The 26,114-nt window shown below is 41.0% G+C and overlaps 1 protein-coding gene across 1 annotated transcript; it reads right to left on the bottom strand.

The window, feature by feature from the left end:
* Nucleotides 1–24,888, bottom strand: LOC309572388 (ADP-ribosylation factor-like protein 8B; the record flags this gene model as incomplete). The annotated part of the gene is made up of 7 exons (XM_082280628.1): nt 1–50; nt 2,773–2,843; nt 6,157–6,224; nt 8,658–8,751; nt 9,142–9,215; nt 20,115–20,195; nt 24,700–24,888. 7 exons carry the CDS (start codon nt 24,886–24,888, stop codon nt 1–3), a joined length of 627 nt encoding a protein of 208 aa, XP_082136754.1.
* Nucleotides 24,889–26,114: the final 1,226 nt, after the last annotated feature.

The following is a 26,114-nucleotide window of genomic DNA, read 5'->3' as shown; positions in this document are numbered from 1 at the left end:
TCAACAGTTTCTTGATTTGGAGTGCTGAATAAGCCATTGTAATGTTATGTCTGCCAGGATAGATGAAACAAAATGAGAAACTCAACAGTCTGTTTGCAGACTGTAGAAGCACAACAGAACACCAGCAGGTTAATACAAATACAAAAACCCCGACCAAACAAAACCCAGAAATCACAGGTTCTCATTCACACATAATTAAAGTTCAGAATCTAAACCTCCAGGTGGCCATTTTCTAGTTTTTTGTATGTTATTAAATCATGTGCATTTTGTATTCTTGAAATATGATGACTGACATCAAGTTCTTTAAGCCATAGATAAGGAGCTGTTGAAAAAGCAAAGATTTAGGATGACCATAAAATGAACTGTAAAATCCAGACTAGAATGAAATGCTGTGTGAGAACAAAGCCAAATACACAAACAGAAGGAATGAGAAGGGCAAACACCTGACAATACATTAAGAAGCCATTTAGGTAGGTTGTAGGAGTCCAAGGTCTCTGAAAGACATGCAACACTGGACTAAAATCTGATAGCTGAAATTGGCACCCCTCCTGATGCAATCTAATGCACTGAGCTGAAAACTGCAGCAGTTCACAAACTGATTCATGAGCAGATTAGAAGTTTTTGCCTCAAGGCAGTAACATCTGTCAGGAAGGCAGGAAGGATGTCAGGGGGCAGCAGCAGCTCTAGCCCTCAAATTGAAATTTGTTGCCATATCTGTCATAAGTTCAAGACAGCACTCCATGAATATCCTTGCAGACCAGCTTAGGCACTGAGACTGCAGACAAAAGCAACCCACAGCACTTATAGAAAAGCTAGTAACTATATAATAATCTTCCACAGTCTCTCAGGCCACAGTAACTGGCAGCCTTAGACCTATACCTCCTGATGAGACCAGTTAGCTAGGCTGCAGCTTGCACTGAAAAACCAGTATCATCTCATTCAACTGCATTGACATCAATCAAAAATGCAGAGAAAGAAGACAGCTCCCAGTCTTCTCTTTAACAGACTAGTAGTTTCATCAATTTAATAAGCTAAATATATTTGCATAACAGTCTTTCATTATAAATGCTAGTTTCCAGCCCTTTGGTCTCCCTAGCTTCTCACCCAACCTCTTTTCTCAAGGTCTTCCTCAAAATATGACACACGGTGCACCAACAATACCCACACAGTCCCAAAAGCACATGGTATATGCAGTGTGCTCCTATTTTTTATCTTGGTTTTGGCAAATATTCAAGAATCTGGCTTGTCTTTCTAGACACAATATTACACTGGAAGACACTTGACCAAGTCTCAGTTAGGATTTGAGTCTTTTTCATCACTACTCCCAGAACTTCCACAAGTAAGTGATCTACACTGTCCTGCATCAATGATCCTTCTTTCATGCAAATTTTAGCATGCTTTTTGTTGCACGCTTTTCTCCTCCACGACATCCATATAAATGGACCAGGATCAGAATCTGTTTTCTCCAGGATTCATTCAGAATTTAAGTTGGTTTTACTAGCTTCCAGTCATAATCCCACTTTTGAGAATCTTCACTGCAATTTGCCAATTTGCCTTGCCAATTTGACGAGGATCAAGCACAGCGTTTCGAAAACCTTGATCACATTCACTGCCCTTCAACTACTGAGATTATCCTGTGTTGTCTTCCAGAGTCCTTATCTCCTGAAGTCTGATCTTCCCCAGTGTAACAGAACCTTCCGTGCATTTCCCTCACTCAGAGGTAACAGTTGCACCCCAAACTGCAGCAAACCTAGGTCTGGTCTCCTTCAAATTAACATACCCAAATGTACACCACTTCCAGGCAAAGCCTTCACTGCCTGACATCTGTGCACACAGCTGAAATCTCCCCCAGCTCACTGAAGTCCAGGTGCCATGTTAGTCTCGTCACCATGTCCACTACCTGGTTCTCTCTGTGTAGGATGGAAATTTCCCCTGCTGCTGAGAGGCACTGGCTTTCTTCCCATTCCCCCTCTCACAGTTCCTCACTCAGCTGAGCCCTACAGAGCTGCCCAGCTCTTCTACCAAGTCTGGCTTCCTCATGCAGCAGCTATAAATATCTAGCCAGGCTGTATCCCTCTATCCAGCACTTGTTTTAGCAGCATGCAGAGAAGGGTGGCACAGAGGTAGCATGCCCCCAGGCAACTGCTGCTGGCTCAGCCTGTGCTTCATCCCTTCCTCTTGCCTTGTGGAGGGAAGGGAATGGGAGAACATAACAGAGGAAAGGGACAGGAAAGTAGAAGATAGAAAAGAGAGGAAAAGGCACAAAGCAAAGGCAGATGGGACAAGTTCATGGGGGGGACAGGTCTTCACTGACTACAGGATACACTCATTGCATTTCCAGTTGGAAAAAAGCACCAGTCCCTCAGTTCAAGGAACAGCCACATGCACGTAAAACCTGCTTACCAAAAAAATCATGTATAGAGTAAATCACCAAAATTTTTTAGGATCACCTAATAATTGGAAGGCCTTCATAAAGCAGCTACTGTTTTTTCAAAAGTAACACAGGTTTCTTGTAAAGGATTCAATTACTCCAGGCTTTAAATATGCTTTTCCAAGGTCCCTGTCAAATTAACTTCTCATGGAACTAAATATTTCTACAAGTTATTTTTAAATGACATATAATTCTATGTTGAAACAAATACAGCCACATACAATATTTGCAAAATATCTTTTGATGTAAATTGAGATTTTCAATAATAGTGGAGGTAGATGTTCAAACCTGATCTGATCCAAAGTACAAAGCATACACTGATGACACCAGAAGAAGCTTACCTATGTTATCCTTCTCTTTACAGGAAATAGAATAGCAACAGATTTCTCTGTCTTGAATAGCTGAAAGGTTTCTACAGAAACAAAAACAATTAAGTACTGTTATAACTCCACAAACACTGAAATCAGAAATTTCCATTAAATTATATGTTTTCTGCTTTTTACTCAGTGGGTTCAATTCTAGTCTCAGATGTTAAATTCTTAAAATATGCCACTGCACACAGAAAACCACACATTTCTTAAACTATAAGGATTAAAAGGTTATAAAGTCATTTCACAAAAATTTGAATTTCTCATTAGATCAGTGTAATAGTGAGAAATAAAACCACAGAAATCCATAAGCTAAAAATAACATTTTGGGGTCGCAACCAAGTATTACCCATGTCTTATCATTCACCTTTTATTCTTTTCACTTAGAATTCCAAGTTTTTATCTCCAGTAAATCTTAACAAAATAATAATACTCAAATGATTGCACCATTTATCTTCAGGATGTTTACTATATCATATTAATATATCAGACCTGACTCCTACTGAAAGGATGCTTCTACATTTAGGAAGAAACTGATTCTTAATCAACTTCTTTTTGGGAATTCTCCTACCCCCTTCAGAGTTTCTGAGCACTTTGTCATTTTTTCATTTATTTATCCTCACACAAGTGACAGAGACATGCACAAAACATTTTCCAGAAGCAGGTGAAGAGTGAAGGCACTGAGAAGTCTGCAGACCACACGAGAGACTCTAGTAAAGAAGAGAACTAAATAGGGACCTGCCTGGACTTCAGGGAGCAGACTTGGCCTCTTCAGGGATCTGCTTGGAAAAGTCCCATGTAATAAGGCCCTGTAGCAAAAAAGGGCTTAAGAAAGCTGGTTAATACTCAAAGTTCATCTCCAAACTTAAGAGTAACCTATCCTAACAAGCCTGGCAAAAAAACAAAAAGGCATTAAGTGGATGAACAATAAGCTCTTGGCAAAACCCAGTAATAAAAAGGAAGCATACAGAAGGTCAAAGCAGAGACAGGTAACCAGGGAAGAATAAAAAAACATTGTCCACGAATGCAGAGACACCAGAAGGTCAGCCAAAGCCCAGCTGAAGTTGGATCCCATGAGGGATGTCAAAGGAAACTAGAAGGTGACAAATGGAAGACAGGAGAAAATGTGGGCCCACTGCTCAATGAGACAGGGGACCTGGTTACACAGGACATGAATATGCTGCCTTTGCTAGCAAGAAGAGCCTTCAGAAACCCCAGGCCCCAGAGATCAAAAGTTAGGAGCAAAGAAGTTGTACCCTTAATGGAAGAGGACCAGATCAGGGAATAAATACACAAACTTGACATACAGAAGTCCATCAGCTCTGGTGGGATGCACCCACAAGTGGTAAAGAAACTGGCTGATGTCATTGTGAGGCCACTCAATACCCTTTGAACAACCATGTCGACTGGGAAATGTGCCTAAGAGTAGAGGAAGGCAAACATCACTCTTCAGAAAAAGCAGGAAGGAAGACCCAGGGAAGTACAGGACAGTCAGACTCACCTTGATTCCTGGGAAGGTGATGATGCAACTAATCCTGGAAACTATTCCCAGGCATGTGACAGACAAGAAGGTGATCAGGAGTAGTCAGCATGGATTCACAAAAGTGAAATCATGCTTGACCAACTCAATAACCTTCTACAATGAAATCTACAGTTTGGTAGATGACAGGAGAACAACAGATATTGTGCACCTTGACTTGAGTAAGGCTCTGACAGTGTCTTCCATAATATCCCCATAGACTGCAGAAGCTGAGGAAGTATGGGTTGGATGCAAGACGGTGAGATGGACTGAAGAGTGGCTGAACAGCGGGAGATCGGTGGCACGAAGGCAAGCTGGAGCCCAGTGACTACCAGTGTACACCAGGAACCAGTACTGGGTCCAATCCTGTTCTGCATCTTCATTTGTCGCAAATGATGGGGCAAAGCAGAAATTTGCTGATGACAGAAAACTGGGAAGAGTGGCTGATACACCAAAGGGTTGTGCTGCCACCCAGAGGGACCTCCACAAGCTGGAGAAAAGGGCTGACAGGGACCTCCTGCAGTTCAACGAGGGGAAGCGCAAAGACCTACGCCTGGGGAGGATCAACCCCAGGCACCAGCACGTCTTATGCCAACTTCTGGAAAAGCAGCTTTGCAGAAAACGACCTGGGGGTCTTGGTGGGTCACCAGGTTAAACATGATCAAGCAGTGTGATAAAAATGCTAATGGTATTCTGGGGTGCATTAGGAGTGCTGCCAGCAGGCTGAATGAGGTGATCCTTCCCTTTTACTCAGCACCAGTAAGGCTCTACCTGACAGCTATGCACCATCAGTACAAAAGGGATATGAATCTATGGGATAGAGTCCAATAAAGGATGACCAGAATAATTAAGGAACTGGAGCAACTCACATACTAAGAAACACTGAAGAGCTGGGACTGCTTAGCCTAAAGAAAAAGCTTAGGGAACTTCTTATTAATGTGTACAAAAATCTGAATGGAGCCTGTAATGAAGATGGAGCCCAGTGACGGGACAAGAGGCAACGGCCATGAACTGAAACACAGGAAGCTCTCTCTGAACACACAGAAACACTTTTTACCTCTGAGAGTGACCAAGCACTAGCAAAGGTTGCCCAGAAAGGCTGCAAAGTTTCCATCCTTGGAGATGTTCAAAAGATGTCTGGACATGGTCCAGAGCAATTAGCTTCAAGGGGCAAAAGGTTCTGCTTGAGCAGGTGATAGACAAGGTGACCCTGAGGTTCCTTCCAACCTCAGCCATTCTGTGAGCCCCAGTTTAGCAGCCAGACTTTGGACCATCCTTACTATAAGAAAACTTCACTTTCTACTAATTAAAATTATGTGACTTGTGAACCCTGTTTCACAAAATTAGTGCTATACTGATCATTTTTACAAAATTGTGTATTTTCTTTACAATTATGCTTACTATGCATCAATTTGTTAGTTTCAGTAATCCCTAAGTTATGCTTTGGATATACTGCAAAAGTACCTGACTTGCTTGAATTTACCAACAGTAGTTTGAAATGGTTCTGTTCTAATGCCATTCAAGCATTGAACTGACACTGCAAAGTACTGTGAAAATTAAAAATGACCCTATTACTATCCAGAGCAGTTGTATGGGAAAACAGGATTATCTGAAATAACTTTACACAACCAGAACAACAATCAAGAGAGGTTCAAATCTACTGCAGTCAGTTATCAGCCTAGATCACTACATCAGGTGCCAGCAGAGCTCAAAGTGGAATATCTGAAAATGGAAAACAGCATCTTTTATAGACAGTTACTGCCAATGACTACCAATGATTTTGACTTACATATCAAATTTCACAATGTCTCAGCTTTTTACCAAAACCAGCTACTTACAATTTCTCAATTAACTGCTTCTCATCCAGTGCACCTGGGAGGTCTCGTTTATTTCCAAGAACTAACACCTGAAAGAAATCATTCATATGCATATTAAATCCAGGAGCAATGGAAGTTTATTTTTGTCTTTAACTTTTAATTGGCATTATTCTGGATCTTGCAGCTATTTAGAATGCAATAGAGGACATATTCAAAATGACCAATGACTGTGGGAACATCATGGAAAGCCTGCTCCTTGTCAGGGCCAGATGCTGGATGTATACCCCCTGAAAACTGGATCAAATTATTTCTGGGTGTATTAGTATCAAAAGTCTCCTCTGGAAGTGAATATCTCCATTCTGGATGGCATTACAGGACGGTGTCAGGTTAAATGCAAAGAAATGTGGAAGAAAGCATGCATCAGGTGCACTCAAGCTGCTGAAGGATATTCAATTCAGAGAACCAGACTGACATTAATCAAAAGTAGGGCCCCAGCAGCAGAGGCTGGGTCCTAAACACCCAGACACAATTCTTTCTACTTTTTTTTGCTCCCTTGCTTCTTAACACTAGTGCACTGAACAGCTCAGCCTCCAAATCAAGTATCACCTATACACCAGCCAAATGACCAATTCCTCTCCCTCCACTTTGAGCATCCATGGTAGAAATCTAAAAGGCAGCCATTAGGAATTAAGTACAAGAAATGCAGAAAATTTACCAAATAGATGCTGGAACTTCAGAGTTCCTATTTAAGGCTTTAAGTATAAATGAAGATCAGATAATTGGGTTGAGCACATTCTAAGATAAAGTAAGCAACGGAAGGCTTTTCTAGTTAGGATTGCATTATTGTTTTCTAGATGTGCTACAATTCTAACTCAAGACTGTCCCATTATATCCCATGAATCTGGAACATATTAAACTCATTACTTACAGTCGAGATTAATAAGGTTGCTTTAAAATCTATAGTGCCAAATCCTGAGCACAATAAATTGAAGGAAGTTCAATACTAATTACTACGTATGAAATAAAAGTAAGTAAAAAATATATCACTGCACCTTGGAAATTACTGTGCTGGTCAGGCTGGGCATTTGGAATGTGACATTATAACATATAAAAGACAAGGAACTTAATTAAATACTACTGAAGATACGAGAGACCAATCATTTCAGTAAGGAAAAGTGAGAAGCAAAAAAGCCTGTGAAGAGAGTGCAAAGGACAGGCAATGTCACTCCCCATGAACAGCATAACTACAGATTTCTGTAGGACTTGTTCAATAGATAATTAATATATAAGATCACAACAATAATAGCAAACCTTATACAAAAAGATGGAGAATCACTTGAAAAATTCTTCTGTGAGAATAGTGGGAGCAGAGGAGGGAGAGAGAGAAGGAGACTGACTGTATACTTATACACACCAAGTCCCAGGTATCCATGCAGCGTAGATGCCATTCCCATAACTTGGGATGGCATGGGTATGAACATTTACTTCCTTTCCCACAGTTTGTCATGGTGGCAATGTGTGGATAAGTGGGATGTCCAGATGCTAACTAAACCTTCAGCTTCATTACGCCTGGAATTAGCTCCTTCCTGCTGTGGTGTCTGTACTTATCTCAAGTTCCTGTTGTGGTGGCTTATCTTAATGTAAGTTCCTTCTGTGGCTTTGACAGTGTTTTGACACAGTTCAGCTATGTTCTTGAAGTCCTTACACTGTCTACTCATCCTCAGATAACTTAAGATTACTTGTAGTGGCCAAGTGTCCAAGTAACTGCTTACAAAAACGGGGGCCAAGGAAGAGCCATCAGGTTGTGAGCAACTTCTTCCTCATTTGTATGTACAACTGTTTTCTTTCTTATAATCAAGGTACGAACTCTTGTTTGGTGGCGTCAACGTAAGACCAATGATAACCTGATGGATTCCTAAATTGGCAGATTACATTTAAAGAAACAACATTAGTCTCCATCTTCGTAATTCCTCATGAAAATTTCCACTGAATACACTATTCTTTGACACTTCCAACTGGAGAACAGATGCATATTTGCATTTTTTCCACACAATTTAGTTTGAAATACTAAGTCAAGAAAACGTCAGGACACATAAAAGCCAAGCTCCTACACAATCTCTGCAGGCAGAGGACACTACTTGAAGTTACTGTGTGCCAACCTGCAGAAAGATGGATCTCACATGCCTTAAGATATTGCCAGAAACGTACCTGAGTCACTGATTGAAATCCAGCCAACAAGGGACTGACTGGAAGTAATCACTGTCTGATACCGCCACATGTGAAAACACAGTTTTTCCAAATCTATTCTGACCTTTACACAAGAAAATTTACAAACACACTGCAGTATTTTTAAGTTGTTGAGTACTATGAAAAAAAACCACAGTAATTTTTCTAAGACTGCTCAATGCATCAAGGCTGCATCATATATAACCTAGTATTTTGAAGAGACCAGAGGAACCAACTCATGAGGATTTAGGCTACATTGTTGATATTCAGGTAAGAATAATAATGAAAACACTTACTGGAATTCCATGCAATTGTGGCTTATCTATCAAACTGTGTAGCTCATTCTTTGAAGCTTCTACTTTTTCTAAGTCTGCTGCATCCACCATGTAACTGCAATGAGAATACAGTTATTTATGGTATTGACCATTACTTGCAGAAATTTGCATTATAACACCTGAAATGTGACAAACATGTTAATACTGACAACAGCATTAGAAAAATCCAGAGTTGTATAAGCCCTGCATTTATTGATACAGGAAGATAGAGTTAAATACAGCCCATGGGAAAAAAATGGCCTGGAATATGTAATTACTTACATGTCGGGGTTGCTGCATGTGCAAAACACACTACTTTTATTGTAATGGGTCTTCTTATGTGATGGAGGTGGACAGAAAAAAAAACATACCTATTTTATTTATATATCACTAAATGTAATACCTAATGTTATAATAATATATGTTGCAAAGTACATTTTCTATGGACATACAAAAGAAAACTTACACAACTGCATTGACTCCTCTGCAATAACGCTCCCACATGCTTCGAAACCTTGGCTGTCCTCCAATGTCCCACACCTAGAAAAGGTAAGAACACTCCAGCCCTAAATGGTTTTGAACTACAGAGTACTAACCCAACAGAATAAATGAACTCTTACATGCAGCATGCAAGTTGTATTTCCAATTCCAAAGTGTTTTTTAAAAAGTCTCCCTGGCTCCTTCCAGTCAATGGAGGGGGACAGGCACAGAGTGAGTCAGTCCTGTGACACTAAAAGCTCCAAAGGTTCTTTTGGAGAATGTTACCCTTTCCCACTCACTGAAAGAAAAGTCTTACTCAGACAAGGTGAATTATTGCAAATACAGTCTCAAAACAAAAGAGTATGACAATTGTATGAACCAGTTATGCAGCTTAATTTTTAATGTGGCTAGGGAGACCTGAGTTAAGAATGTATCAGATCTTCAACAGGATAAGGACAGATATTAAATAAACAGAGAGCTGGTCAGAGAGCAGACTGAATCCACATAAGGGGTGATACTCCCCACTCCAAGGAGCTCCAATACCTCCACAGGTCTCCATTTGTTCAACCAATGTGCTTTAACAGACACATGGATTAACTAATCAGAACCAGAAAGGAAACAGTAGTACAGGTAGGCCTGAAGTGACTAAGCAGTGATTCTTAAGGAAAGAAAGCTCGAATTCTGCTTATGATTTTATAAAAGCTCCAATCCTGTAAATACTTACACATGCTATTAGTGTCCAGCAATCCCACAGAATTCCTATTTGTTTAAACGTTAACACACTATTTTTCTGTACAGGAGTTACTTACTCTGCTTTAATTGCAAAAAATTCGGTATTTTTGGTGGATGAAAATTATCTTGTTTCAAAACTGTTTCTCAGATCAAAATATCAAGTAACATATCTACATCATGAAGGCCAGGGCTGCATGATAATGTAGCTGTTACAGCTACATCCAAAGACAGTTGTGTTACAAGTGACACACAGATTAACAGTGATGAACACTGAAAAGTAATGGATTTATTCCTCTGTCAAAGAGAAGTAATTATTTCTTATTTTAATCAGATTTAGCTATCAAAACAATATATACTGTATATCAGATCTAGAAGGTATATATATTACAGAAGAAACAAAATCTGGAAGTAATATACACACAAGCAAAATTTTTTAATAGTTATGCTCACATTTACACTATAAATCCAAATGTATAAAACCTGATGTGGCAACAGAGATTTGCACAAAAGAGCAAGACTTCACAGACCTACGGGACAAGGCCTTTTTCAATTAATGTTCACTATTTTTTAAATTTCATAGCCTGTAAATCATATTTATATATCAATTTCTGTATAATTTTCAATATCTTATATTCATATTTTAGAAATATTTCCCAAATCACCATTAAAATAATTTCCTGAATGGTATCTTACCATTCCTTCCAACATAAAATTATTGTATCACCTAAATGTAGAGTGCGTTTGATCCCCGTATAAGACCAAAAATTTTACTAATGAAAGCATTTCTGACCATGAAGTGGGTATACAGTATTATCTGTAATGACATTTGAAGCACTGTATCAAAGGTCTTAGTAAAATAAACCTTTATACTTTAAAAGTTTGAACGTGATGAGTACACAGTTCAACATTATGGTCAGGTGTCAAAACTTACACCAACACTAATTACTCCAGTAACTCATCAAGACCTTGAAACTATCCAAAGCCATCTGGTGCACATCTGTGTGTCTCGAAAAAGAAACTAAATTATTTTCTTGGTAGACCAGAGAATAAAGGAAAGAAAAGATGGTAGGGCAGGCTAGTAGTCAGGTTAGATTTTTGGAATGCTGATAGCCATGAAAATCTGTAAAATGATGTAGCCTCGACTAATCACAAAATAAATAATACAAGATAAAAAAATACTGGTTTTGTCCTTGCTTGATGATATACTATACCTTACTGTATTAAACTGCACTGCAGAACTAGATTACTCTCATTAGGAGAAAAAGTCACCTTGAAACAATGGAAAGATAAGTCATTTCCAGTCAGTTTCCCTAATCAGGCTTACAGCTATTGATTCAAGTACAACATGAAGGACACAAGATAGACTAGATGTTTTTACAGTGCTTTGGAACCAAGTTTACATCAATATAGTAAGCTGTAATTATCTGAAATATGGAAAAATGTATGAAATGAAAAAAAATCCTCACCTCTTTCCCTTTGAAATCAAAATACTTCTAACAGTAACTTTCTAATACTCTTTATTATATTGAAGAGCCAGTGAAAGATTTAACTACTTTATTCTAAAAACAAATTGCTGCACCAAACCATTTTCACAGTACATGACTGAACAGACAGAACTGTGAGAATATAAGAGGCACTCAGGAAGGAAAGGAAAGAGATCTTAGTGTTAAAGAAGTTTTCTTGCATGAGCCTTGCATGTTTTGTGTATCAACTACTTTTGTATCCCAGTATTTAATACACAGGTATAAAGTATATTCTGGGTATGAACAGGGAGAGGCAGGAGACTACACCTTAACAGCTGAACACACAGCTAACTATAAAAAGAAGTTTACTTTGTCTGGTTGTTTTTAAAGAGCGACTGGACTTCCAATTTCTCCCATGGCTTTTATTAGTCACTCAGGAATAAAAGTTTCCTAATACTTAAAAGGTAATTTTATCCCTAGAAGACCAGCTGTTTTTAAGAATCAGAAAAAGCTTACAGAATGACCAAACTGAGAAAAAGTTGCTTTGATAGCCAGTACCATTGCCTCACAGAAGATTAAAATCTCAAGGAGTTGTTCAGGCTCAATCTCAAAGGCACATATCATGCTGGTACTGCATTTTATACATCACTGTTTTATTCCATTATCTACTCCTGTAGTGTAGTAATTCTTATTGTGCTTGCAGGTCTACACTCTCATTAAATAGTGCAATGTTTTAATCTGTAAACTAGATCACCATGATCGAATCACTGTTTACCATATACTTACCTGTTTATCAAATTCTTCTAAAACAGGAAACTTTGGATATATCTTTCCAATTTCTTCAGGAATATCTAAGGCTCCATCTTAAGACCATAACTATTAGCTATGTTTAAGGAGCAGATCCTTTTCTTTTGCACAGAACTGTATGATGACAGTTGAGCAAAAATGCACGTGAATAGGTTCAAAGATTTTTGAAAGCTTTCAGTTACAGGAAGGTTCGTTAACACTCTAGTTGTATTTCTTCAAATTAGCACATATTGTGGGAAGGCTTGATGATGATCATTCAAGTTGCAGGAAAAATGTTTTCTAGATGTTGTTACATGGCTTTTTTCACACATGCTGGGTAGGGTATTTCTTACGGACAGAGATGTGTACAGTGACTCATTTGTACCTTCATGTCAATGTGTGGGTTCAGTACCTACAATCTCACAGTAGTCAGCAAAGTCTAGACAGCCTTTCAGCTGATCAGATGTAATGTCTTGTTTAGGATGACAGAATTATGCTCTAGGCTTGACAGTACTGCCTGCAGCTCCTCTGACTATTATTAAAAGAGCTTAAGCCTCACTGCAGACATACAGCTGTTTACATTCAGACATCTTAACCTGCAAGATTAATCCAACACTACAAATATTTCTTCTTGGAAGTATTCAGAAGATATCAGCCATAAAACCTAACCTAAACAAACAGGTGAGGAAATTGTAAGCAGATTGTAATTGTAAGCAGTATTCGGGCAGAGTAAGGCAGCACCAGTAACATCCACCACCACCTCAATGTACACAGACAGGCCTAAGATGTGACCAATGACATGCTGTGACCAATGAGCTCACACGTACACAGCAAGCAGTCATTGCATTCATAGCCAACTCAGTGTGTAATGATAGAGAGCAACTGGAAAGCATGGAACAACTTCAATCACCTAAAATTTAGGCATTTAATCCAGGTGACCAAAATTTTTCTGTGGCTACTGAAGTGCTCAGAGGGCACCAACAGCAGGAAATTATTCCATTCATCTCATCCACCTTGCCTACCTGATAAACCTTTCTTGCAAAGCACCCACTGCTCCCCACCAAGTTCAGACAACTGACTCAGGCTGGGTAACTTACCACCTGGCTAAGCTCAGGAGAAACAAATCCTAAACAATCACCTATTCTAGACTGGAATCTTCAACCAAAAATATCCATCTTCTTTGTCTAATAAACAGAATAAAAAAAACTAATAACCTTAAGGTTTTTAATAAATTCCCCTGCAGATACAAATCTATACAGCCTTACTTGTAGTACCTACCAGCCATGCAACTTAATATGGAAGTTAGAATACCTTACTACTCTAGAGTACTTACTACTAATTATCCTTTATATTGGAAGTGCCTTTATAGTTGTTCTTAGAGTCAAAAAAATGTGCCACATGGTTACATTTTCTGCAGGCAATATTTCTCAGAACACTAGGGTCTTTGAAATCAGTCTTGGCCTTTTAAAGAACTCTGCTTGCACTCTTCATTGGTGATAAAGTCCAACTTTTAAACATACCATTAGGCATTTTAATCATGCCAGACAAAAAAAAAGCCACATGCACATTTCAATGTTCATTATTTAATCATAATATTTTCACTGAAGAACTGGAAATGGACTTAGACTTGCAACACAAAACGTTCACAAAGTATCTTCAACTCCTGACAACATGCACAGAGGCATTTTAATGGGAATGAGTATTTCTGAGTGATCAGGGTACATTTGCCATTTCATCAGAGACACAAAGTACAATCCTAGAAGGATCAACAGGTGGATTTTAAACAGGACACAAAAGCAAAGCCTGTTCTCAGAACCTCATGGTGCTTACGTCCACGCTGGGTTCTCAGGCAGGAGGGTACCAGGGAACCCAGTTTTAGAGATAAGACTGCAATCCTCTTGATCTCAACATCGCACGTGCAAGGAACTAAACCATCCTCACCTCAATATTGTATCCTCAGTAAAGCAGAAAGCCCTGATTCTGCAGGACCATGTGCAATCGTTTGTACCCTCTTTTCACATGACCATACGATTCTCTAGACATCATAATCTGAAAATTTCTGGTGAAAGCAGGCATATTGAAGTTCTAAGATGTAGCCACACCATGCATTTAGATGACTGAGGGGAAAGAGACCAGAGGCAAGGACGCTATAGCTCAAATCAGCCAATCAATAACTACCGCAGTGATTATTAACGTTGCTTGTCCTTGAAGAACATATAACCATGAAAGCAAAAATTTGTATTTGCTCAACAGCAGAGAAAATCCAGGAGGATGTGCAATGGTGGGTATGCTGGGAAAAGGTAATCTAATATTGGCAGATAGGACAAGAAAAGGACGTTCTCCCATGACAGATTTAAGTCCACAGCTCCCTCATGTATTGTCCCTGCCCTCTACCTCTCAAGTCTGAGCAATCCTGACAGACTCACAGCATTTAACAATGGCACAAAAATGCTGAAGACAGAGCTGAGCAGGGACAGCATTTATGGTTCCCATGTGTCCCAACTGGATGCTGGAATAGAGCAGTGTTTATATAAGTTGCAGATAACTGCAAGATGGGATGGGATAAAAAGATCAGAAGCCTGAAGTACCTGGACTATCTAGAGGAATGATCTGAAATAAGACAGCTGAAATTTAACATAAGCAAGTTCAGAATACTACAACGGGACAGAGGGAGCCAAATGCACAAAATGGATAACCAGGTAGAGGGGCAGGACAAAAAGCTTGATTAGTTCACAAACTAAATATGCACTTCAACAGGGCTGGAGATCTTAAATCAGCATGGACTAACAGAAGCATCTTACATATAGTTTTGGAAGTATGTACTGCCCTGTCCTCAGTGTCTGGGAAGCTTCTATATTGGTTTTGAGCATCAGTCTACAGAACAGACACAGACAAATTTCAGAAACTCCTGATGAGATAAAAAAGGGCGAGATTTTAACAATATGACCTATAAAGAGGGGGGAGGTGAGCACAACCTTAATGATTCCTGGGAAATGGCTGCCAGACTTGTAAGAAGAAAAAAGCAGCTCAATTTGTGATGACAGCAACTCATGTCAGATTCTAGGAAAAAAAACTTTCTAACACGAATGAAAGAACATAGTACAAAACAAGGGATGTTGCAGAACCTTCTTCATGGAAGAACAAATTTTAAGAAACAATTACAGATAATATCTGCCTAAGTATCTGATTCACCCTTGAGATCAACTCTTGGTCCTCATTTTTAGGATTCCTGACAGTTAGTCTGAATGACTGGTGAAACATTCAACATTGCCTTTTAAACTCAGGACACTACCTTCTGACCCCAAGTGTTCGTTTGGACTACTGTAGAGGTTCCTAGAGCATTCCTATCTAATGCATGATCCTGTCTCATCCTCTGCAGCACACAACTCTCAAGAAAGACAGAGTCCCCAAGGGTTTTCTCAAACAATCAGAAGGGAAAGTACTTTCATACTTTTCCTTCTTAATTATTCCTAGAGTAATTCCAAGTATGCTCCCCATTTATTCTTTGTGCCACTCTAATCCTCATTTAACTCCTCTTCACAGAATCACCAAGGCTAGCAGGGGCCTTTGGAGACTGCATAATCCAACTTTCCCTGGTCCAAAGCAAGGTCACTAAGAGCAAACTGCTCCAAAGATGGAGTCTCCATCTGCCTGGTTCCAGTGTTTAATCCTCCTCACAGTGGAAACACTTTGTCTTCTGGTTTAAATGGAATATTTCAGTCTGTGCCCACTACCACTTGTACTGTCACTGAATACCACAAAGAAAAGTTTGGTTACATCTTCTGGCTACATTGATGTGATCTTCCTGAGCCTTCTCTTCTCTAGGATTAATAGTCTCAGATATTTCAGCGTCATCTCACACAAGAGAAGCTCCAATTCCTTAATCATCTTCATAGGCTCTCTGCAGTAGCTCCACACCTCTTTCGTACTGGAAAGCCCAGAACTGGACAGCACATCAGGTACGGCCTTACCAGTGGTGAATAAAGGGGGTCCTCCTTGGACCTGCTATCAAAACTCTTCCTAATGCAGCCCAGGATGTTATTGGTCTCTCTGCTGCAAAGGTACACTGCTTGCCAGTGATCAACCTGGTGTCCACAAGGATCCCCAGTCCCCTTCTGCAAAGCTGCTTTCCCGTCAGACAGCCTGTAGTGGTGCTGGCGTTGATCCTTCTCTGGTGCAGGACCTTGTTCCTAAGGGTCCTATCAGTCCATTTCTCTAGCCTGTCAAGGTCCTTCTGGATGGCAGCACAACCCTCTGCTGCACCAGCCACTCTTCCCTTGTTGAAGTGCACCCTGTGCCACCATTCAGGTCACTAATGAACTCACTAAACAATACCTGGGATTTAGCACTAGTAACTGGGCTTAGGTCTGTGGATGACAGCCCTTTTGAATCCACCATACAGCTCCTCCTCATAGACAACTATCATAAATCACTAGGACATCCAGCAAAAATCTTTGTTTTACAGAAATAACCACTTTGACTTGAAATCAGTCCAGACACAGCACAGCTTTTTCAGAGTGATCCAAGCCATACAGAATAGCCAATATGTGCTGAAACACTGGCTGGAGCTATACAGGGAGTACACACAGAGGCTTGTATTACTGCATGACATTTGAGATGACGATATGACAGAAAAGATAACCTGAATAGTAGGAGAAAGCATCACAAAGCAGGAGGATTCTGCTTCTATGAGGATGCATAGAGACCTGAGAACACTACTGTTCAGAGGAGGAGTGCTGCAACAAAGGAAGCTGGCAGAAGAATGCACAGAACTGGTATCCTTGTCCTCCCTCTGCCACATGAGAGCAAAGTGCAAGCAGCAAGAAGATCAGCTTTGCTCTCCCGCAGCTGGGCCTGCACTGGGTGTGGTGGAGGGACACCGGCATCTAGTGGTGACAGCCGGGGTGACCACAGCCCACCCCCGCCAGCTCCAGTCACCTGAGCACCTGCTCTCCACTCCCCCCAGACCACAATGGCTGGGAAGTGCAGAATCGGCCTGGCCATGCTATTTCAAGAAAAACAAGTGGAAGAGCAAGGGAAATGAAGCTGTAGCATTATCTGTGCCTATACATGTCTGTGGTGCTCTATTTCCTTTTAACTGAGACTGTTCTAATACCGTCACTGCAAGAACCAAAGGTTGGTTAGCTGGAAGATCCCAATCACTTTAAATAACAGTTTACAATTCAAATCTTCTGAGGTTCTTGAAACTTGGCTTGTTAAAGTAAATTTTATTTACTTGTTAAAGTAAATTTTATTTACTGTCTAGCTTGTTGAATATTAAATCTCACCAAAGCAAAAGGACTGCTAATACTAAGCAGATCCAAAAAACGGAAAATCCATTAAAATCAGATCACTCAGCACACAGCAAAACTTGTTTGGAATTAAAATCTCAAAGCAATTCAGTCAGTTCCTTTGTAAGGAAAAAAAAAGATAGCCATCAGTTTTGTAATGAACTTCATTAAAATAGTTCTAGCAGATCCCTAAGTTGTAGTACATTAAATATTTTGATGCTAGAAATCATCCGGTACTTTAATACCTCAACCACAACCTCAAAAGATAAAGTTTCCTGCTTCGATTTCAAATACTGTGTGGTAAAATCATTCCTTTTTTGCCTCCTTTTCTTGGAAATAACAGCTGGCTGGTTATTAAATATATTGATAAGCCAAAATTTGACAATTCATGGTTAAAGCTGACAGCCTTACATTTCTAAACATGTTTAGCTTCAATTCAAGAACATCTGAAACTGGCATTTTCCTACAAAATACTTCAGCTTGTGTAAATCACTTTTTTCTTTTATTGTGGTTCAGATAAATACTCATACACACAGGCATGCCAGTGACCATACTTTTACATATTAAGATTAGAGACTAAAAATGAGAATAAATCTACTGGCTTTTGGAAATGACCACCAAAATCAGAAGAAAGGAAAGAAGACCATGGGCTTCGGTTCTTTCTGCCTTCTCGAATTGTATGGAATCTGCAGGTGGAACTGAAGTAAAGAAACCAGGCAGCGACACTGCACTAGCATGCTACTTCCTTCCTAGTGGCCTACCCCAAAATACAGGAAAAAACAGAAAAAGGATTAGTATTACCTAACTGCTGAGTTTGCAGCTTAGTTTTCCAAAGGTGATCAATCTTATACATCTAGAATACCAATTTTTCACTTGATGACTTTTTGACCCAGATGATTTCTCAGCCACACTTATAATAAGTTTAACTGATTCTGTTTTGCAGTGTCCCCTGAAACCTTTGGAAAAGGTCAGACACAATGCTGGGTCTTCGCTTAGCCCAGACATCATACCTGTCATGTTTAAAAGACCTTCACGGGTTTAGTAAAATAACACTTTATTCATGAATTTTAATAGCTGACAGTCTAATATCAGAGTATTTCTATGAAAAAAGTTGCCTGTTTTGCTGGTATAAAAAGGTTAAAGAAAATTTCACTTTGAATCCCTGTTACTGGGCTGCAAAAAGCTCTTAAAAGGATTCTAGCAAGAGGCACCCCCTCATCATTCTTCAGTCATCAACTTATCAACAAATGATGTCATTCTTCTCAAAGTAAAATGATTCTGGAAATTGTATCTAGCAATTAGGCTGTAAGATTTTAACCTAGATACAGGAATAGTGACATACAAGTAGTTGATCCTGACAGACTTTTAAGGAAATAAGCATCTATGCGTAAGAGTCATATTCCCCTATACCCCCTTACTTTCACTGAATGCTGTTGTTAACAGAGAGACTCTGAGAACGAGTCAAGGTATCTTCCTGTGCAGACTGGCTTCCAAACCAAGTATCATTTTTGAAACTAATAAACATATTAATTATGTTAGCATTATCTCCTTATTCTTAGAAGTTCTATTATAGCAACTATATATCAAATTACTCTTGAGAACAAAGAGTAAAACAAGGTACAGTTCCACAGACACATGCCCTCTCTGCACAACTTAATCTTGCGACAACATTTGCTCAGACAACCCTGATATAAACTATTGGTCAGTTCCTTCTTGAATTATCCTACTTTATTTTGAAGACTGCTTACTAGTAAAAGATTTTTGCCAAGTTTAATGACCCATCAACAAGTTTTTTGTTTTCCTCCACACCTGACAATTCTGCAGCAGCATCGGTACCTCCCTCCAGCTATGGTTATGTTCTCTCTCTATAAATCATGGCCTCATTGTTTCTGTGCAAAAGACAGACAACAAAGGATATTCCTATTCCTGTGGATTATTTATGAACTATGGGTTAATGCGGTAACCATTTTATTGACTGTGGCATCTCTGGACTTTGATCAGTGATTTAGGAGTCATACCAAACCAGAGGAAGAGTATAGAACCAGGGGAGAAAAGAACTTACATATTATGGAAAAGGAGGGAAAAGTCAAGCTAAAGACAAAATCTAGATTCCCCTAATTTTAGCTAGAAGTTGTGAATTTGATCTAATCAACCAGGCTCCCCTCATAATCAAACAACAGACAGTGTCTTAATGCTACTGGAGTGATTTACCTCTATTTTGATGCCTGTGTGTCTTTATAGCTCCAAGAGATGGCTCCCTGATAATTGACTTAAACTAGATGTTCTATTTCAGCATAGCTAATGTGTGAGCTAAACCACATTCTCCACTGAGATGCCACAGTTAGGAGTCAAGTTGCTCCAGAATTCACTTAGAGTTGGGGGTGGGGGGAGAGGGTGAGAAAAGACAGGTACACCGCCAGGAGTCAACTCAGCTACCTCAGTAATTCCACATTTTATGACTTTTCTAAATCAAAAAAGTGCAACAAAGCTTCTGCCTGGCATGGAATATAATGAAATCAAACAGATCAATGTAACAACGAAATATATTACTGTAAGACTATTTGCTTTAAAAAAAGTTAGTCTGGAGCTAGAAAAAACAGATAAGGGTCCTATAATCTTAAAAGAAATTTCCTGTCTTTCACGCTATTATTTATTCACTCTGTATTAATTCAAACATGCACACCTACCTTTATGGTAACATTTCCTTTTGTTATTTTTCTCATATTGAAGCCTACTGTAGGAATCATATCTTCTGTGAACTGCCCCGACTAGAATAAAAAACCAAAATTATATTTATTATTGAACAGTTGATAACATACAAGAAAGGTTCTCATTTGCAACCTAAAAAAATTTATTTTACAATACTGTAAAATACCACATTAATTTTCAGCAAGAGCACTGGCCAGCACATCAATTACTGCATTGTCAGATCAAGGAAGACTGTTCATTTCAGTCCCTTTAAATGATCTTTTATTCTCTTCAGCAACAAAGATCACCCCAGAAACCACGAGACTTCAGATAATTCTTCATCTGATTCTTCGGCAGCACAGCCAAAATATAGAATTGTAGAATGATTTGAGCTGAAAGAAACCTTCAAAGGTCACCCAGTCCTATCCCCAGTATGATAAAATAGCATAAAACTGACTACACCATCATTTTTTCCTGTAGTTTCTCACTGTTGTTACCATGGTTTAACTCCAAATATAAAAGCAGTGAAGGACTACTCATGTAGAGATTACTATGTGCAGACTTGTTTCTTCCGTGTAGGTGACAGCAGAAGAATCCTGCTGCAGAACTAAGAGAATGCCATTAAGACAGAAAAGTACAAGGTACTAACTGAGTGCACCATAAACCCCCAGCACACAGGTGCTGCCTCCTCCCCCAGTTCAGAGAAATATTTTCACAACAGAGACACTTCTCATCATGCCAACAGGAATCTTACAAACTTCTACCCGCTACAGAAGACATCTTTTGAGGATAAAGACAAAACTCAGATCCAAGTAGGTAACTCATGATTCATTCTCCCTTTTGAAAATGTATCATTAACAAGCTGTTGCGTCTCCTGGACATGGTACAATAGGATAGGCAGTTAGTTACATAAATTATGTCCACACAGAGGCCCAGGTGCCCTCTGCAACATACACAGCAATCCTGGTTTTCCAGTCATCCAGCAAGAAAAGCAGGACCTTCTGGACCTGTCACTGCCCTTCGCATCTATCTGCCCATATTCACCTCATCAACCCATGTGCCCTACAGGTTTTTTTGGAAGAAAACATGGGTATATGGACAAGGCAGGATGCAGCCATGCTCCATCAGTTCCCTCTCTTCTGAAAAATGGAGGATCAGAGCTTCAGGGTGCAGCAGAACAGCACTGTGTCTCTCAGTCCACTCCTCCAGGGCTATTCCTGGGATCTGTACAATTTCTGAAACTTTTCCCTTTCCTGTTTGCAGTGGAGTGAGAATACACTCTGGCTCCAGTTTGCATTTACAATCTAAGGTTAATAATTTTTAATGTGGGGCTTTAAAAGCTGTATAACTTTTGACAGTTACATCATTGTCTCACAAGATTTTAGAGTTTGGAATTAGATCCTTCAGGCAAGAAACAACTTCCATCAATTCCTTGTTCAACCTTACTTATGGGAATCTTCTTGCTAAATTCTGTATTATACATCTTCACCATCTTTTGCCTCTTTTTTTCCTCTTCTTCCCTGCTTCAGTAACTTGTCAACAGCAGTAGCAAATAAAAGTGAAGACAAAAGCACCTGCAGTTTCATACAGATACACGTACACAGCAGTGACAGAAGCTTTTAACTAAATGTAGTAAGACAAAGCCAACCAGTAACCATCTTATGTATCAGGTACTGGTCTGCCCAGCAAAATGGTGGAGTCACCATCCCTGGAAGTGTTCAAGAACCGACTGGATGTGACGCTTAGTGCTATGGCTTAATTGACAGGGTGGTGTTCGGTCAAATGTTGGACTTGATGATCTTGGAGGTCTTTCCCAATCTTAATAACTCTATGATTCTACAAATTTGTTAAAATACGTAGTATATATATTTGTGGAGGACTGACATATAAACACATATGAACACATAAACACTGAAAAGGACAGCAATGCCTGGAAAACCAGGCAGCTGACTCAAGAGGATACAGAAAATCAGAATTCCACTTTTGTCAGCAAATTATACATCATATGTGCTATACTGGCAGACAAAAATAAAATAAATAAAAAAACCAAACCACCATAACTGCTCTGGTATTGGGGATAGAATGTAAACCATTAGCATCCCTTTCATTGGTCTTTAGCCTTTTCCTCTAAAAATTCCCCATTCTGGTTGAACAGAACCAGACAGAAAGAAACTATTATGTCTACAGTTTTTTGTCTTCCCACACAGTGAAGAAAAGAAAGGAATAGGTTGAATCATTTGCCCACGTTAGTCCAAGAGCTCTGATTACTGTGTTTTGGTTTAAAGCGTTGTAACCACCTAACCACCATAAAGTAAAAGTATGTACTATTGTGCTTGCTAAGGAAGGTTTTCGTGACAAATTGCCTATTTTTGTGAATACTTAAGAAGTTCAAAAAAGTTTATTGTGTATTTCAGTAAAAAACAGATTTCATCCTGACACAAATGAAAAATAACTGATGCTAAGAAGTTTGTAATGTCCTCTAAAAGTTTCTGAATACTGAACTGATAATGAACACTGTCACTACCCCCTACCGCATCAACAGCCACGGACCAGATTCTACTCCATTACATCGATGCACATCCACAGTAAAACGCAGTGACTTTATCCAAGGTTTCCATTGGTAACTAAGGACTAAATATGGCTCAAATTCTTGAGAGCAGAGACTGTCTCAAAGGGTGTTTATTCAGTCTTAGCACAATAAGATCTCTGAGTGCTGTTGCGAAGTGAAAAAAACAGTAATTTCCGATGGTTTTTCTTGATCCACTGCAGCTTGCATTTTAAGTAGCCACTATTTTGCAACAGTTATTTTCATCATTACACTCCAGCCACATATTCACAAACACACAGAGTTCCCAGTCTATTTGCCCTCCCCATATCAACAGTATTCAAGAGCAAACTATTATTCATTGCCTTATCCTAATTTTTTTTCAAAATTCTCCAGCCACTTTTCTTTGGTGATTATCATGGCATGTCATCTCCAGACTGGAAGATCCAAAAGCTACAAAACCTGCAATGTGTGACCCTCCCTGAGTCACAAAACATGAATGCCTTGCAGAATACTCTTAAGAAATAGCATTTGCAGGGAAAATCAGACCTGCAGTAACAGGAGTGCTCTGGTGTTCAAGATATTAACACCACAAACGCCTATGACGCCATTCCACTGGTGGTACAGTACAAGGGAGTGGACAAACAGTTACACACATGAAGCCTGACACCACACAGTACTGAGGTCTCTGAACTGCTGTATTCTTCTTTGCCCTGTTCGTGAAAACAATCCAGGAAGCAATGTAATCTGTCATGCCTTTTCCCCATTCCTTGGTAAGGTCTGCCCTTGGGAAATGAACACCTCCAATGGGCATAAAAAGCACCAAGGCCTGTCTTACCAAGACCAACTGAGTGCCTAACAAACCAACTAAAATACCAGCTACAGGTATATTCTACTGATTGCTGATGTCACCCAAAACATACTTTCACTGGGCACTCACTTTCACCTTTTTCTCCTGCTCTCTCCACTTCCTCATTCACACTAAAATCTCCTATTTTCCCCTTAATCCATGATCATATACAAAAGCAAGTAACAAATATCATACACTCATGTCTTCATTGTCTCAATTTCTTTGACTTCAGCCCACATACCTTCCAGTCTGGTTTTGATTCATGATCCACTAGCTTTTCATGATAAGGACTGAAGAACATCTAGAAATTTCCATCTCATAGCAGCTGAAGCTGAGATACACCTCACAAGAAGTGCCACCGTGCAGAAAAGTATATGCACTAAGCTTCATTATTAGTAGTAAGCAAATGTAATGTATATATATATTTCCATCCTCTGATGGAAAGCAAATCTTTGGGATGGACCCAAATGCATTTTGGAGGGCACAGCAAACAAAGATGAGGAATGTAATTCAGCATGGTGACAAAAGAGAAAATGTCATGGTAGGGGTCAGCACTAGAGAGGCTGCAAGACCATCACCAAAGGGAGAACGGAATGTTGGAATCAGACTTGAATGCTGGGAAAGAGCTGTGGAGGAATTGTGGGAGGCATTAGTATTGATGCAACTGATAGGAGGAGAGAATTCATTAACAGGCAATTTGTGGCCTTGGGGGATGCACAATATATTATTGTGGGATACACAGGACATGAAAAGCAAACCTGAATCACGGCAATACCCCATGCCCATGAACCTGCTCCAAGATGGGCACACTTTGCAGCTACACTCAGGAGACATCTTGTTCCTCCCTCTGAAAACACTTTCACACACACCTCAGCCTGCTGCTGTGAAATTGTCGAGGTGGCAAAAGATGCAAGAGCTGCCTCAAGCTCTCTCCCGCCCGCCGCCCCTTCCTCCCTCCCACCGCATCTCACCACATCCCACCGCATCGCCGCGGGACCTCACGGCAGGCGGTGGCATCGCCGCAGCAGCACAGCCCGCACTTGTTGCCAGGGGAAAGGCCGCAGGGCGGCGGCCCCGGGCGGGCGGGCGGCCCCTCCAGCCCCGCCGGGCGGCCGCGCCCGCCCCACCCCGCGGCCCTGCCCCGCCGGTGGGCCCCGCACCGCCCTGCCCCGGGCCGGGGGCCGCGTACCGCCAGCACGGTGAGCAGCGTGGTCTTGCCCGAGTACTGCAGCCCCACCAGCGTGAGCTCCATCTCCTCCTTCCAGAACAGCGAGCGCAGCCACTCCAGCAGCCGCGCCACCAGCGACAGCATCCCGCCCAGCGCCCCCGACCTGCGGCAGGCGCCCAGCCCCAGCGGCACCGCTTCGCTGCTGGGCATGGGAGCGCTTGGGGGAGGCGAGGCGAGGCGAGGCGAGGCGGCGGCGCCGGTGGCGGGGCTCGGGCCGGGCCGCGCTGGGCTGGCGGTGGCGGGGCTGCGCGGGGAGCCGAGCGCCGGGCAGGGCCTCACGTGACGGCGCCGCCGCCCTTCTCCCGCCGCCACTCGCTGCAGAAGGGGAGGAGGCTGGGCTGGGCCGGGCAGGGCCGGGCAGGGAGCAGCGGCAGCGCCCTGCGAGGGGCCGGCGGTGGCTGGGCCGGGCCGCCCTGAGTGCCCAGGGAGGTGATGGAACCACGGGGGTGGGCGGGCGCCTCATGCCGGGATGACGCCGGGGGCAGTCTCGCGGTCCTAAGGGGCCGAGGCGGCGCAGAGAGGCACAGCGAGCCCCGGGAAGCGGCAGAGCGGCTCCGGCCAGCGCGGGGATCCTGTGCGGGAAACAGCTGGTCCTGGGCTGTGGATGAATGGGACGGCCCGGCACAGACCTGCTGCCATGGGCGGGCTGTACAGCATCCCACACCCAGCAAGGGGGCCGTGCTGGCAGCACTGCTTACGAGAGTTAGTAGGCTTGGGCTGCCTGACAGCATCGATTTTGTAGGTTCATCATGTCTAGTGATGGCAGGCAGTTCTCATACCCCTAGGCTAGGACCTCCACTGTTCCCATAAAACTCGGCATGAATTGTTCATTGTGTAGTGACAGACTTTCAGATCCAGGGCTTACCGTGGTTTTATTTTGATTCTCCTGTGATAATTTTTGGAAAATCACCCGTAGTATGACTCCTTTCCTCAAGAGATGCTTGTGATGATGGGTTTGTTTTGTGATCAATGGTGGGACATGTCACTTCACCAAAAATCTTCTGCCTGCACTGAATAAGCGACATTTAGCATACAGTCTTGCCACAGAGCACTAGAGAAAGGCTTGTTTTACCCATAAACACAGGGCTAACACTTCTGGATCCATCTGCCAGTCCCACAACTTGCTACTGAAATTTGATGCTCTGGAAAGCTTACAGTGCTGGTGGTATTGGTTGATGAAGGACATTCATACAGGTATAAAGGCACATACACATTTAGTGTGGATACCTTTACTATTGAAAAATAGCACATTCATCAAAGCATTTTGAAATTTGGTTTTCTTGGTCTTTTTAGAGACATAATTCAGCAATTTAGAGAATGCAATTTGTAGCAAAACTTCACTAGTTATGGCAGTTGGACCACAAAATCTTGAAGCT

Source organism: Coloeus monedula (assembly GCF_965178545.1).
Source record: "Coloeus monedula genome assembly, chromosome: 4".
In the NCBI taxonomy this organism is placed as follows: Eukaryota; Metazoa; Chordata; class Aves; order Passeriformes; family Corvidae; genus Coloeus; species Coloeus monedula.
The sequence above is the reverse complement of the archived record's forward strand: the minus strand, read 5'-3'. Positions and strand labels throughout refer to the sequence as shown.